Source organism: Trichosurus vulpecula, chromosome 9 (assembly GCF_011100635.1).
Source record: "Trichosurus vulpecula isolate mTriVul1 chromosome 9, mTriVul1.pri, whole genome shotgun sequence".
In the NCBI taxonomy this organism is placed as follows: Eukaryota; Metazoa; Chordata; class Mammalia; order Diprotodontia; family Phalangeridae; genus Trichosurus; species Trichosurus vulpecula.
In genome coordinates, this window is record NC_050581.1 from 195,142,852 (window position 1) to 195,157,597 (window position 14,746).

The 14,746-nt window shown below is 40.0% G+C and overlaps 1 protein-coding gene across 1 annotated transcript in view; it reads right to left on the bottom strand.

The window, feature by feature from the left end:
- Nucleotides 1-14,746, bottom strand: part of CACNA2D3 (calcium voltage-gated channel auxiliary subunit alpha2delta 3) — a 748,342-nt gene that overhangs the window by 40,785 nt on the left and 692,811 nt on the right. Inside the window, exons 31-32 of the mRNA XM_036739688.1 lie at nucleotides 13,918-13,970; nucleotides 12,218-12,273 (exon numbers count right to left, since the gene is read on the bottom strand). Coding sequence (XP_036595583.1) covers nucleotides 12,218-12,273; nucleotides 13,918-13,970 — 109 coding nt within the window. The remainder of the gene's footprint in view (nucleotides 1-12,217; nucleotides 12,274-13,917; nucleotides 13,971-14,746) is intronic.

The window sequence follows — 14,746 nt, forward strand, 5'->3', positions numbered from 1 at the left end:
TTTTTTAATGTTTGCTCATTTACCCAGCCAATGGTTTGACTTTTGAGCTCTTTGTCAAGGTAGAACTCTGCTTCCAGAGCAGAGAGTGCTGTGATCCAAGGTTTAGGGGTTTTGCACAGCTTTTATCAGAGATACATCTAGGGACCTGTAAATTTGTAGTTCATCTAAGGTGGTATGATTCAAAGAAAGGTTGTTACTACTCTCCTGGCCTGTGATCTGGTCTATGAATGACCTCAAGCACTATTTTCTGCCTTGGAACTGTGAGGAGTATTTCCTCTCCACAGCTGACATAAACTCTGCCACACTAGCGTTCCTCCTCACCCCAGGACCTCCCCTCAGGACTGAGACCCAGATCCAAGTGGAGCAAAGCAAGAAAATCCTGCCACAGTGCCAGAAAAGAAATCCCTGCAACCCCCTCTGATCAGCCACTTGATCCCCCCACCATATAAGGACCTGGAGCTCTGGAGGCAGTTACTGCTGCTGCTGTGGCCACCACCACCAACACCTCTACCACCCCAGGGCTGGGGCTGTGACATGCTCTTTTCTCACTCAGTTCTGACAGAGTTCCTGCACTGACCTTCTAATTTGTCTTTGGTGTTTGTGGGTTGAGAAGTCTGGAAAACTGCCTCAACTGCCAGTAGTTCAATCCCCTGAGGCCTGCTCCCATGCCACCCATGCTGGACTGTACTCCACTCCCAGACTGGTGTGAAAACCCTTCCTGTAACCTTCCAGGTTGTTTTGAGGGGGAGATTTTTTCACTCTGTCATTGTGTGGGTTCTGTAGCTCTAGAATTCGTTTAGAATCATTTTTATAGGCATTTGGAGGGATCTGGGGGAGAGCTCAAGCAAGTCCCTGATTTCATGCCTCCATCTTGGCTCCACCCCCCTAGTCTGGTTTTTTAAGGTGTTCTTTTCCTCAAAATTTTTTTCTGTCTCCTTTAGCAAGCTGTTTACTTGTTTTTCATGATTTTCTTTCATCAGTCTCATTTCTTTTCCCAATTTTTCCTCTACCTCTCATACTTTATTTTCAGAATCCTTTTTGTTTTCTTCCATAGTCTGAGATCAATTCATAGTTATCTTGGAGGCTTTGGATGTAGGAGCTTTGACTTTGTTGCCTTCTTCTGGGTGTGTGTTTTGATCTTCCTTGTCACCATAGTAACTTTCTATATTCAGAGCTTATTTTTCCTTTTCTCATCCTCCCAGCCTATGACTTGACTTGTAATTGTTCATTAAATGAGGACTCTGCTTACAGTGTAGAGGGCACATTGTCCCAAACTTCAGGGGTTTTGTGCAATTATTTTCAAAGATTCTTCTTCCAGGCTGGTTTGTTCTAAGGAGTCATGTGTCCTACTCTCCTGGCCTTTGATCTGCTCTATGAGCTACCACAAGCACTGCTTTCTGCTTTGGAACTGTGATGAGGGTCCACCCTCCACTGTGGCTGCAAGCTCTGCTGTCTTAGGGCTCCTTCTTTCCCTAGGACGGCCACCCATGACTATGACCTTGACCTGAGAATGGACAAAGCAAGAGAATCCTGCCTTAGTGCTAGTGAAAACACCCCTGTAATACCCTTCTGACCAGTTGTTCAAGCTCTTACCATCTATGGGCTGAGAGCTCCAGAAGTGGCTGCTGCTGCTACCACTGTGATTCTGTCACTTTTAAGGCCTACTCCTGGTTTCCTGGACCTAGGGCTGTGCTGACGTGGGCTTTACTTTCTCCCTGGTGTGACAGCTCCTTTCTGCTGAACTTCTGGAAACTACCACTGCTGTCAGTGATTCAATCCATACAGAGGACTGTTCTAGATTTGCTGGGGCCTGGTGTGCTGGCAAGGCCTGCACTGGAAGGCACTCATGTCTCACCCTGGTGCAATAGCCCTTTCCTGCTAACCTTCCAAAGGGTCTTGGGCCAGGAATTTGTTTCACTCCATCTTTTTTTTTTTTGGGGGGGGGGTCTACTACTATAGAATTTGTTTAGAGTCATTTTACAAGTATTTGGAGGTTTTGAGTGGGAGAGCTCAGGCAAGGACCTGCCTTTACTATACCATCTAGGAAAATCCTTTTTTCTAAAACAAATAGATATCTCCTTTGTAACATAGAGTCTTAAATGGACTAATAACAAAGAGGAATTAGGAGCCTTGCCCACGATCACAAACTCCTAAATTCCCCATTACATCTACTTTGCCCGATATTTCGTTTTTTTTTAAATTCAATTTTACTGATTTAAAGCGAGGAGAGGAAAGTCGAGAGAACAATTTACAGAATAACAAGAACATTGTAAAAAGCAACAATGGAGACGGCGTAAGAATGCTGATCAGTATAGTGACTGACCGTGATTCCAGCGGACCAATCACGGAAAATGCTAATCATCTCCTGACAGAGAGGTAATGGACTCAGCACGAAGAACGAAACGTCCGATTTAGAATCTGTCATTTTAAAATATTCAGTCTTTACTTCATGTTTTATCCCCAACCCTGAAAAATCTCTGTTACCAGCGTTCAACAAGAAAAGGCAATCCAAAAGGGAAAAGTCTGAATGCGGACCCAGGTTCAAGTTCTCTGCTAGACACTTAGGGTCTTCTCCCACCTCCCAAAGCAGCACCGAAATCGAACGTTCATATAAGAAAGAGGCCGAAGATGACGTTAGAACAGTGGAACAAAGATAGCCGGCTATGGCTTTAAGCGTCCAATATTGTACTGCTGGCATGGTTTGCTAAAACTCTTAGAGAACATTATTTGAAAGTCAAGTGGAGAAAGCATTTGGAAAGCTAGATGGTAGCACGAATTATGAAGAGGATTAAGAAGATGTCTCCGCTACTTTTGCCCAGGGTTTTCCTGCCTTGTCATTATGATGGATAAAGCATTTCAGATGAAGCCTACCAAAGCAGAATTTATTGCATGGAATTTAAATATATACGTATATGTAATTTTTATAAACACACACACGCACAGATGTGTGTATGTGTATCACCGAGTGAGAGAACGGTTGTTATTAAGCAAAGCATAAAATGGGGAGAAACATGCTTTGCCAAAGGCATTGTTAGACATCCAGCAGAAAGTTAATATGGAAGGATTCTATGCACAGGGTTTCTGCTTCTGTTTACAACTGCTATTTTGCTGAATGGGTTTGATCCCACATGACAAGACTTTGGTAAATTTCATAGTTTGCTAACTATCTATACAGGAAAAACTTAGTGGATGAAGAATGTACATTATTATAAGCCATTGGATGATTGTCATATTGAGTTAGTCCATCAGTACATACATACATGTGTCCATGTATTTATATATACAAGCATGCATGCATGCATATTTGTGTGTTGTGTGTGTGATTGTACCATAATACATGATATAAAGTGATTATCATACAAGCAATGAAATAAATACATCATAAAATTCACATAACCATGAAAAAATGAGATAGGCTGGTCATGGAAAGAGAGAAAAGGATATTTTTTAATTGTAATCTTTGAAATATTCAAAGGTCAAGTGTGCCTTTAGTATCTCTTCTTTGAAGCCAAGCCTGACTATTATAATTTCTCAGCAACAATTCAAAATGTTTTTGTTGTCTTATAACTTCCTCTCCTATTGAGATGACTGCCGATAATTCCAAACAGTGTTGGGTAGTTTTGTTGAACTCGTTTTCCTCCTCTTTTTAATCCCTTATTTAAAAAAGTAGCTCCCTGAAAAGTTTAGGGAGAAGGGATCCATTTTGAAATATAAGTGGAAAGATAGAAGATATCAATCAATATTTTTAAATTTTAAAAAAATGAAACAATTATTGAAATGAATAGAGTCTATCTAACTCTTTAGGGATCTTCTGGTGAGAATGCATGGACAAGAATCCTGCTTAGTGAGATCAGGAGATTGGATGTGATCATACCCATGTTGAAATGTTCACACTGCAGAAATCAAGAAAAATGATGACGTACTGAGAAAATCTTTGAGGTGAATAATCAAGATTCTTTAATGGGAATTAGTTTAGATACTTAGAACAAAGGCTGTGTGGTGAAGCAGATATGGAGCTTCCTGTAGAATCTGGAAGAAGTATGTTCCATTCCTGACTCATAAATGCAAGAGTGATCCTGAGCCAGTCATTTCAACTCTGAGTGCTGTGAACAGCACCTCATGACAAAATGTAGCAGGACAGGTGCCAACCATTACTGATGCAAGAGAGTTTCCCCACAAGGAGGTTTCATACAATGAAGCAACTACTAATTTGTCCCCCAAAAATGAATGAATAAAATTAGAAAGGATCTACTTTCCATTGCTTTTCTGCTATTGGACCCAATATGTAAAATTCAACCAGTTGACCACATCGTAATTATGCACCAAAATGACATTTTTCAGCAATTGCAATGAGATTCCTTGTCTCCACCCATCATTTCTACTAATTGAAGAAATGGAAAAAGAAAAGACAACTCATAAATATCAGGTTTCATTCTAAACAAAAATAAGGTCGAGTGTTCTTTGATTCCACTGGTGTTAATGGTGTATTTCCCACTTAATTAATAGAAGATTGTGAATGCCTAGCCCTGTTACACATGAGGTTCAAACATGGAAGTAAATTTAGATGGCCAACATCAAGGCCAATCTCCTCATTTCCATATGCGGTTACTAAGGACCAGAGAAAGAAAGAGACCTGCCCAAGGTAACACAGGTAACAAGTAGCAGAGACACAATGTGAAATTAGGGCTTTAGTCTCCAGAGCCAAGGTCCTTTCTACTGTATGCCTATTTCAGAAGTATGGATACTAGGGGCGGAGCCAACATGGCAGCTGGAAAGCAGGGACTAGCGTGAGCTCCCCACCGAGTCCCTCCAAAAACCTATAAAAATGGCTCTGAATAAATTCTAGAACTCCAGAACCCACAAAACAGCAGAGGGAAGCAGGGCTCCAGCCCAGAACAGTCTGGATGGTCTCTGGGTGAGGTCTATCCCACACGAAGCTGGGAGCAGAGGGGAGCGGAGCAGAGCCCAGCATGAGCGGCACAGACCAACCAGACCAGGAGCCAGGTGGAGCGTGCCCTAGCGCCATAAATCAGTGAGGTGCAGCAGTTACCAGACTTCTCAACCCACAAACACCAAAGACAACAGAGAAGGTTAGTGGGAAAAGCTGCAGGAGTGGAAGGAGTTCGCTGTTTGGCCACCACCCCTGAGGCAGCGGAGGTGGGGCAGCTACAGAAGTACAGCTGCAGTTGTTTCCGGCCCCAGGCCCACCTGGTGAGAGAAATTAAGTGGCGGATCAGAGCAAGAATGAAGAGCCAGCTGAAGATCTAAGTTCAGTCCGGGTTGGGGGTTCTTGGGGAAGGAGGAGTGCTGGTGTGGCAGAGCTGGCGCATCCCCCCAGGCATGGAACTCTACAAGCAGTCATACCCCACTGAAAAACTCAAGGGTCAAATTAGTTGGCTGGGAATACGGCCAGGCAGCAAAAACGCACCCAGATTCAGTCTCAGACTTTGGATTCTTTCTTTGGTGACAAAGAAGACCAAAATATACAGACAGAAAAAGTAAACAAAGTCAAACAGGCTACAACAAAAGCCTCCAAGAAAAACATGAACTGGTCCCAGGCCATGGAGGAGCTCAAAGAGGATTTGGAAAAGCAAGTTAGAGAAGTAGAGGAAAAATTGGGAAGAGAAATGAGAAGGATGCAAGAAAACCATGAAAAACAAGTCAATGACTTGCTAAAGGAGACCCAAAAAAATACTGAAAAATATACTGAAGAAAACAACACCTTAAAAAATAGACTAACTCAAATGGCAAAAGAGCTCCAAAAAGTCAATGAGGAGAAAAATGCCTTGAAAGGCAGAATTAGCCAAATGGAAAAGGAGGTCCAAAAGACCACTGAAGAAAATACTACCTTAAAAATTACACTGGAGCAAGTGGAAGCTAGTGACTTTATGAGAAATCAAGATATTATAAAACAGAAACAAAGGAATGAAAAAATGGAAGACAATGTGAAATATCTCATTGGAAAAAACCACCGACCTGGAAAATAGATCCAGGAGAGATAATTTAAAACTTATTGGATTACCTGAAAGCCATGATCAAAAAAAGAGCCTAGATATCATCTTTCAAGAAATTATCAAGGAGAACTGCCCTGATATTCTAGAGCCACAGGACAAAATAGAAATTGAAAGAATCCATCGATCACCTCCTCAAATAGATCCCAAAAAGAAATCTCCTAGGAATATTGTCGCCAAATTCCAGAGCTCCCAGATCAAGGAGAAAATACTGCAAGCAGCCAGAAAAAAACAATTTGAGTATTGTGGAAACACAATGAGGATAACCCAAGATCTAGCAGCTTCTACATTAAGAGATCGAAGGGCTTGGAATATGATATTCCGGAGGTCAATGGAGCTAGGATTAAAACCAAGAATCATGTACCCAGCAAAACTGAGTATCATGCTCCAAGGCAAAATATGGACTTTCAATAAAATAGAGGACTTTCAAGCTTTCTCAGTGAAAAGACCAGAGCTGAATAGAAAATTTGACTTTCAAACACAAGAATCAAGAGAAGCATGAAAAGGTGATCAAGAAAAAGAACAAGTAAAAGAAATTGCAAGGGACTTACTAAAGTTGAACTGTTTTGTTTACATTCCTACATGGAAAGATGACATGTATGATTCATGAGACCTCAGTATTAGGGTAGCTGAAGGGAATATGCATGCATATATATATATATATTATATATGTTTATGTATATATGCATAAGTGAATGTGTATGTATAAATGTATGTGTGTGTATATATATATATATATATATATATATATATATATATATAAAGAGAGAGAGAGAGAGAGAGAGAGAGAGAGAGAGAGAGAGAGAGCAGCCACAGGGTGAGTTGAAGATGACGGGAAGATATCTAAAAGAAATAAAATCAAATTAAGGGATGAGAGGAATATATTGAGAGAGGGAGATAGGGAGAGATAGAATGCAGTGGATTATCTCACATAAAGGTGGCAATAGGAAGCAGTTCTGTGGGAGGAAGGGAGAGGGCAGGTGAGGAGGGAATGAGTGAATCTTGCTCTCATCAGATTTGGCCTGAGGAGGGAATACCATACATACTCAATTGGGTATCGTACCCAACAGGAAAGAAGAGGGAAGATAAAAAAGGGGGGATGATGGAGGGGAGGGCAGATGGGGGTGGAGGTAATCAAAAACAAACACTTTTGAAAAGGGACAGGGTCAAGGGAGAAAATTCAATAAAGGGGGATGGGTTGGGAAGGAGCAAAATATAGTTAGTCTTTCACAGCATGAATATTGTGGAAGGGTTATACATAAATGATACACATGTGGCCTATGTTGAATTGCTCGACTTCTTAGGGAGGGTGGGTGGGAAGGGAAGAGGGGAGAGAATTTGGAACTCAAAGTTTTAAAAACAGATGTTCAAAAACAAAAAAATTTTTTTTCATGCAACTAGAAAATAAGATACACAGGCAATGGAGCACAGAAGTTTATCTTGCCCTACAAAAAAGAAAGGGAAAAGGGGATGGGAGGAGAGTGGGGTGACAGAAGGGAGGACTGACTGGGGAACAGGGCAACCAGAATATACACCATCTTGGAGTGGGGGGGGAGGGTAGAAATGGCGAGAAAATTTGTAATTCAAACTCTTGTGAAAATCAATGCTGAAAACTAAATATATTAAATAAATAAATAAATGTACTGTCAAAAAATAAAATTATCAGACAGATACTTTAAAAAAAAAGAAGTATGGATACTGTAGGGTGGGTGGGTGGTCATCTTTCCATACCTATCCTCTGGACCAATGAAGATGATTAGGGGTGCTAGTATTTTCATGAATTTTTAACAACCTATAATAATTAAAATAGCATTTTAAAATAATCTTTTAAATGTTATAAATTGTCTTTGTCTGTTGGGCCATAGGAGAATTCATGAGAATGTATAGTGTTTAAGGAATTATGTAATATGATTATGCATTTCCTTTGTACATTTTAAATAATTATCCTGCAAAGAGAGTGCCATGAATATGAAAAAGAAGTCCACAGCATGTTAACTGTGTCAAAAGTTTTAGCTTTCAATGGTCTTTAAAGAAAGACTTCCTGGGATGAGAAGAATGAAAACTAAAGGCATCAGAGACCCTTGTTTCTTTCCATGTAATTTTTGGCATCTGCCAAAGGATCCAGGAGGAGTCAATCTGGCCTAGGGCCACAATGAATAGGAAAAAGAATAAAGAAGAAAAATAAAATTAAAGTCTTACTTAGATTAAAAAAGATCAATGCAACTATTTCAAGATGGGGGTGGCTTGATAACATCCTTTCATTTAAACACAACCAGTTATTGGGAAGTTTATTGCACTCTGTGTTCAAAAGGAGTCAACGTGATATGACAGGCAATAAATAAATACAAGATTAATATGGCCATTGACGTCTTTAATAAAATCATAATATTTGGGAAGAGAATCATCTCATACAACCCAATAACAGGAAGGGTCCTCAACAATCATTTTTTCCAACCCCCTCATTTTTCAGAAGAGGACCTGATGCCAACGAATTTTAAACGATTTGTCCAAGGTCACAGACACATTTTGTAAAGCATAGAAGTGCCTACACTGTGCCAGGCACTATACTAAGAGCTTTTAAATATTACTTCATTTGCTCCTCACAACTGTATGAGGTAGATATTATTATGATTCACATTTAACAGATAAGAAAGCTGAGGCAAACAAAGGTTAAATTTTTTGTCAATGGTAAAATAGCTAAGAAGTAATTGAAGCCAGCTTTTAACCCAAGTCTTCCTGACTCTAGGCCTAGAACTTTGTCCACTCTGATACCTAGCTGCTTCTATTAAACACAGGTAGATTTTAAAGCCAGGATCTTTGACTCCAAGCACTGTATTCTCTCTCTTGTATTACATTATCAGTCCTTCTATCCCCTCTCCCCAGTTCATATCACATCTCAAGAATTATATACTGGCTTGAGTATCACCTCCTCCTGGATCACTACCTTGTCATGGCAGAGGGGCTTGTGTATCTCAGAGTTACCTAAGATGGACAGGTCATACTGGAAATTTCTGAGAAAAGCTGATCTACTGGAAAAGGAACTGGCAAAGCACTCAAGTATCTTTGCCAAGAAAACCCCATGGACAATACAGAAATGTTAAAAGATATGACACTAGATGATGATCCTCTCACATCAGAAGGTGTCCACCACTTTACTGAGGAAGAGGGGAGGATGACTACAAGTAGTTCCAGAAAAAAATGAAGTTGGTGGGCCAAAGTTGAATGGAATGGGCCAAAGCTGTAGATATATCTTTTAACAAGAGGAAAGTCCACCGATGCAAAGGTCAATATTGCACAGGAACCTGGCATGTAAGATCTATGAACCAAGGGAAGCTGGATGTAGTCAAACAGGAAATGGAAAGATTTAATGTTGCACTTAAAGGAACTTAAATGAACTTAAAAGGATAGGAAAGGGTGAGTTCAATTCAAGTGATCACTACACCACTACTATGGGCAAGAAACCCTTAGAAGAAATGGAGCAGCTTTCATAGTCAATGAAAGGGTGAGAAAAGCAGTACTGAGGCACAATCTTATCATAGGTCGTTGAATGCTAAAGTAGGGAAACAAAAGAGCATCAGAATAATGGGAAAGCTTGCCAGTAGAGTCCAAAATGAAGCAGGGTTTTGTCAAGATAGCTCCCTAGTCATAGCAAACACTCTTTTTCAGCAACCCATAGAGTACACTTAACTTCCCAGTAAGGAAAGGATGCATGGAAATCACCAGATATTCAATACCAAAATCAGATCACGTATATACTTTGAAGGCAAATGTGGAGAAGGTCCATACAGTCAGTCAAAACAAGCCTTGGAGCTGACTGTGGCTCAGATCATGAATTTCTTATTGGAAAATTCACACTTAAATTGAAGAAAGTAAGGAAAACCAACATGCCCTATGATATGAAATGGAGGTGATGAACAGATTTAAGGGATTCAATCTGGCAGATAGAGAGGTGCACACTATTGTCCAGGAGGCAGCAACAAAAACATCCAAAGATAAAGAAGAGCAGGAAAGCTAAATGGCTCTCTGATGAGGCCTTAAAATAGCTGAGGAAAGAAGGAAAGTGAAAGGCGAAGGAGAAAGGGAAAAATGTACTCAAATGAATACAGAATTCCAGAGACTAGGAATGAAAGAAAAGAAAGTTTTCTTAAACAGTGTAAAGAAATAGAAGTCTCACAAAGAAAATTAGAGATATCAAGGGAGTGTTTCATGCAAAAAGGGCATGATAAAAGACAAAAATGTTATAGACTTAACAGAAGTAGAAGAGATTAAGAAGAGATGGAAAGAAAACACAGAAGAGCTATATAAGAAGGATCTTAATATCACAACAACCACAAAGGTGTGCTTACCGATTTCGAGCCATACATCCTAGAGAATGAAATAAAATGGAAGCATTGCTAACAATACAGTTAGTGTAGATGATGGTTTACATCTGAGCTATTTAAAATATTAAAAGATAATGTTAAAGTGCTGCACTCAATATGCCAGGAAATTTAGAAAAATCAACAACGGCCACTGGATTGGAAAAGATCAGTTTATGTCTCAATTCTAAAGAAGGACAATGTCAAAGAATATCCAAATTGCATAAAAACTCTACTGCTATCACATAACAGCAAGGTTATGCTCAGGACTCTGCAAGCTAAGCTTGCAGAATATGTAAACTGAGAATGACCAGAAGTGCAGGCTGGTTTTTGAAGGGGCAGAGAAAGTAGGGACTGAATTGCCAACATACTGCAGTCCATAGTGGCAGGAAGAGTTGGACATGATGGGACAACTGAACAACAACAAAAATAGCCAACTGGGAACTACATTTTATGAAGGACAATGGGGGCAATTGGAATAGTGAAATGTTATCCCATATGATGCTTAACTGAAACAACTGGGGTTGGTTTGCCTAGAGAAGAGAAGAGACAGGCACTGAAAAGGATAACTCTCTCTAAGTACCAGAAGGACGGTTTTGCAACAGGATTAATATAATTTTCCTTGCTGTCAGGAGGTATTAATGGGTAGAAGTTCCAAACAGGTAAATTTGGGCTTGATATGATGGGAAAAGGGGAAAACAAAACAAAACCCAAATCTCTTTCAATTGAAACTATCAAAATCAAAGCGCTCCATAGGCTGCCTTTCATGGAAATATGTGTCCTGATGGGAAGAGGGCAAAAAGAACCAAACTTGGAATGGGAAGATGTTTTTATACTAGCCCATGACATTTATACGCACATAGTTTTGCCACGGAAAGAACCAAGAGAAGATATATATTGGTAACCACTCACAGAGCCAGCATTCAAACCCACATCTTTTCTGAGTTCAGGTCTAGTATTTCCTCCCTTTTGATGCTTCTCATATTAACCAAGCAGTGTCTCAGTTGAAATTCTGATAGGCAACATGATTAATAAATAAGAAATCGAACTCCTTGTAGTATTTACAGCCCTGTTCCCACCTACTTATTGCACAAAGGTGTTCTGGTTGCTTTGATTAATGTACTTATCTCCTGCTCACCTGAAATAAGATTACACAATTGACCAAAAGAGAAAGAATGGCATTTTTAAACAATTCAAATAATGAAAATATTACTAGCTTGAGGGATAAGACAGTATTCATAAAAATATACATTTTGGGAGATGGTAAGTTGGGCCAAGCATTTCTTCCATAACTAGTTGGCTTTTCTCTGTTGGCTCCCAAGGATCAAACCCTGATAGCCTGCAAAGGTTCAGCATGACTTAGGGTCAGGATCATAGAGCAACTTCCCAAGGTACGAATCCCAGATTGTTTTGACAAACTCTGTGCAGTGGGGTAGTGCCAATGCACATGACTGTGGTGTGTGCTGAGGCATATTCAGAATGACATTTTCCACATGGGAATCCTCACCTGTGTGACCCAATGAAAAGTTGAAACTCTGGGTCACTGCCTGTGAGATTTTACAAGGCCATGAGAGGCAGCATGGGTTAGGGGAGTCAAGAAGGCCTGGGTTCAAATCTTACCCTCAGGGATTTACTAGCCCTATGATTGTGGCCAAATTATTTAACCTTTCAAGTGTCCTAGGCAACTGTGTAACATTCTAAATTCGGAGGAGGTGGCAATCTGTATATGTGTAGGAAATTTTCATTCCCAAAGTTCCCAACACCAATGGAATCGTGGGGCTTAGATTTGAATAATAGAAATCAACTAAAAAAAGTCACTAAATAGAAGAGAACACATCATCTACTTACCTTTGGCTGTGGTTTCTGAGTGCCACCAACTGCACAAGTTAAATTCCACAAGAAACCTAAGAAATCCAAGAGAAAGCTCAGCATTCCTGGGACATCCACCTACCACTGGAGTGCAGCAGTGATATATTCCCTGATTGATTCACCCCATTGAAAATAAAAACAAATCCCCAATTGGAGCTATTGACACAGTTCCTGGGTTATTTGGATTAGTTATTGGTGTATTTTCACTGGGCTTTATCTTGTGAGTGAAAGGGGTTTTTTGCCATTAACACAAGAGCAAGCTATCCCATGTCATAGACCCCTAATCAAGTGCCAGCCCTGAGCAGGGAGATCTCCTGCTAGGAGGCTGCAGCCCTTTGACAGGCAGATAGGATTTAGAAGAATTCTTCAGAATGCTGCCTACTCTGAGCCCCCAGCAGAGGGCTATGTGCTTAGGGATTCCCATAGTCTTAGTACAGGAGTTTTAAAAAACTGCTTTATTCTCTTTTCCTTGGTCTACAATCTATAATAAAACCTGTTTTAACAATGCTTCTAGTAGGCCTGGCTTACCAATGTAAGCATCTGTGTGCATGTAACATATGAACTTCTCCCCATGAAAACATGCCTTGGGACAGCTTTAAAACAACTAAGATTCCTCAATTACACAAAAAAAAAACCCCAGCATTTCAAGGTAATGTGAAACCATCACCCCCCAAGTAATAGTCATAGCAAATGACTTTTCAAATGAATAGGGACAGCTAAAGGTTTAGCTGATTTCTTTTTCATACTTGTCCCTGCTACTTGCCAACAAGTCACTTTCATTCCAAGTTCTGGTATCATTTGTCATTTCCCCCACCCACCCTTAGCCCAGTCTTCTGCTTATAATATGATTTCCCACTCCATTTCACAAACAGTATCAAAATTTTTGTGAATGTTGGAAATAGAAGACAAATCTCATTAATTTCATAGCATGGTAATCCTCCTTAAATCTCTAGGGTTGAAGATTGGGGATTGTGGGGGAGGAGACCCACCACACATGGAATGAAACCCAGTTTGTTCCTCTTGAAGTGACTTGCTTCCATGTCGATCTATGGAATCCTTCCTTTTTGTGTGATATGTTGCCTGTATGGTATGTCCAAAGTCTTTTTTTTTTTAATAGCTCAGGCTTTCATCTTCATACCACTCTATGTTTGACTCAAGCCACTGATGAATAATTGACATTGAAAACATGACTAGTATTTGACAGGGTAAACAATTAAATCACACCTGAGACCCTCCCCTTGGTTCTGGCAGATGATTTCAAAGGCCCCGTGACTGTACATGCTAAGCAATCCAAAGTGGTGTAATGAATCACCATGACAGTTGGTCCTATGGCCCAGAGCCCACCCATGCAGCATTCAAAACAGCCAGACATTCATGGGGAATGTAACTGTAACCACAATAAATAAATTGGGTTGGCGGATGGCAAGCTGTTAGACAGCTAAACAAAGCCCGAGGAGGGCATGAGCAGTGACCAGGAGGCACTTAATACAAGTTACAATCATTCATTCAGAGGGGTGAGATTGTCCAAGGCATCCAATGTGGCAATTTAGGAGCATAGACCATGCCCTGGAAATCCAACAATAGAGAATGCCTCTTATATACTCTGGGTCAATTTATAGCAGAACAAAGGCAAAGATCACACAAAAAGCAAAACAAAATCTTAGCAAAGGTTTACTTACAAGATCAGTTCTGTCATTATCCATTTCACTGCAGCAAAGAAGGCATTATAAGGCTGTAGAGAAACAATGAATATTGTAAGGAAAAACAAAAGTTTCTCAAAGACAATATTATTCCTTCAGACTGATGGCTATGATATTAAAACAGCAACTTTATCTAAATGGTAAAAAAAGGAAGATACTGTGTCCCCAGGCTGGCATTGGCCATCTTTGAATAGGCCCCTCGTGAAATGTGATTTACAAGGAAAATATACAGGATTCAATACAAGGGTTATCCCTGGTGGGGGAATAAGGGGAAGGAAGTCCAACCAATGATTCTAAAAGTTTTAACCTCTAGGGGCTACTATTTCCCAGCCTAATGTGGAAAGACTTGTAATTCTTATTACTGGTTAAAAGTAGGACTCACAGAATAGACTATTAAATGTGGAATTCTCACTTCAAGCTATCTTTTCACTGAAATGTAAGAAAGATATCTGTATTTAATTTGTCAGCAGCTAATGAGTTATGCTAGAGTGGGGTAGGTGGGTATGGTTAGGACTTTTTCCTCACGTTTGTTAACCTTTTTATTTTTTAAGTAGTCAACATACAAACGAGAGATTTTATCCTTGAAGAAAATCTTTTCATTCCATAAAGGGCTGGGGGGGTGGGGGTAGGAAGGAAAAGACATTCTGGTCTTTATTTCCAATTGCTTTAATTTAAGAAAAAAAGAAGTTGACTGTTTATTTTGTGATATTTCCTATGTGGATAATTCAATTTCCTGATTTCTGGAAAATATGGACTCTCTCTTTCACTCAGGCCTTTGTGCCTGGGCATGACAGATATGTGAGCCGCG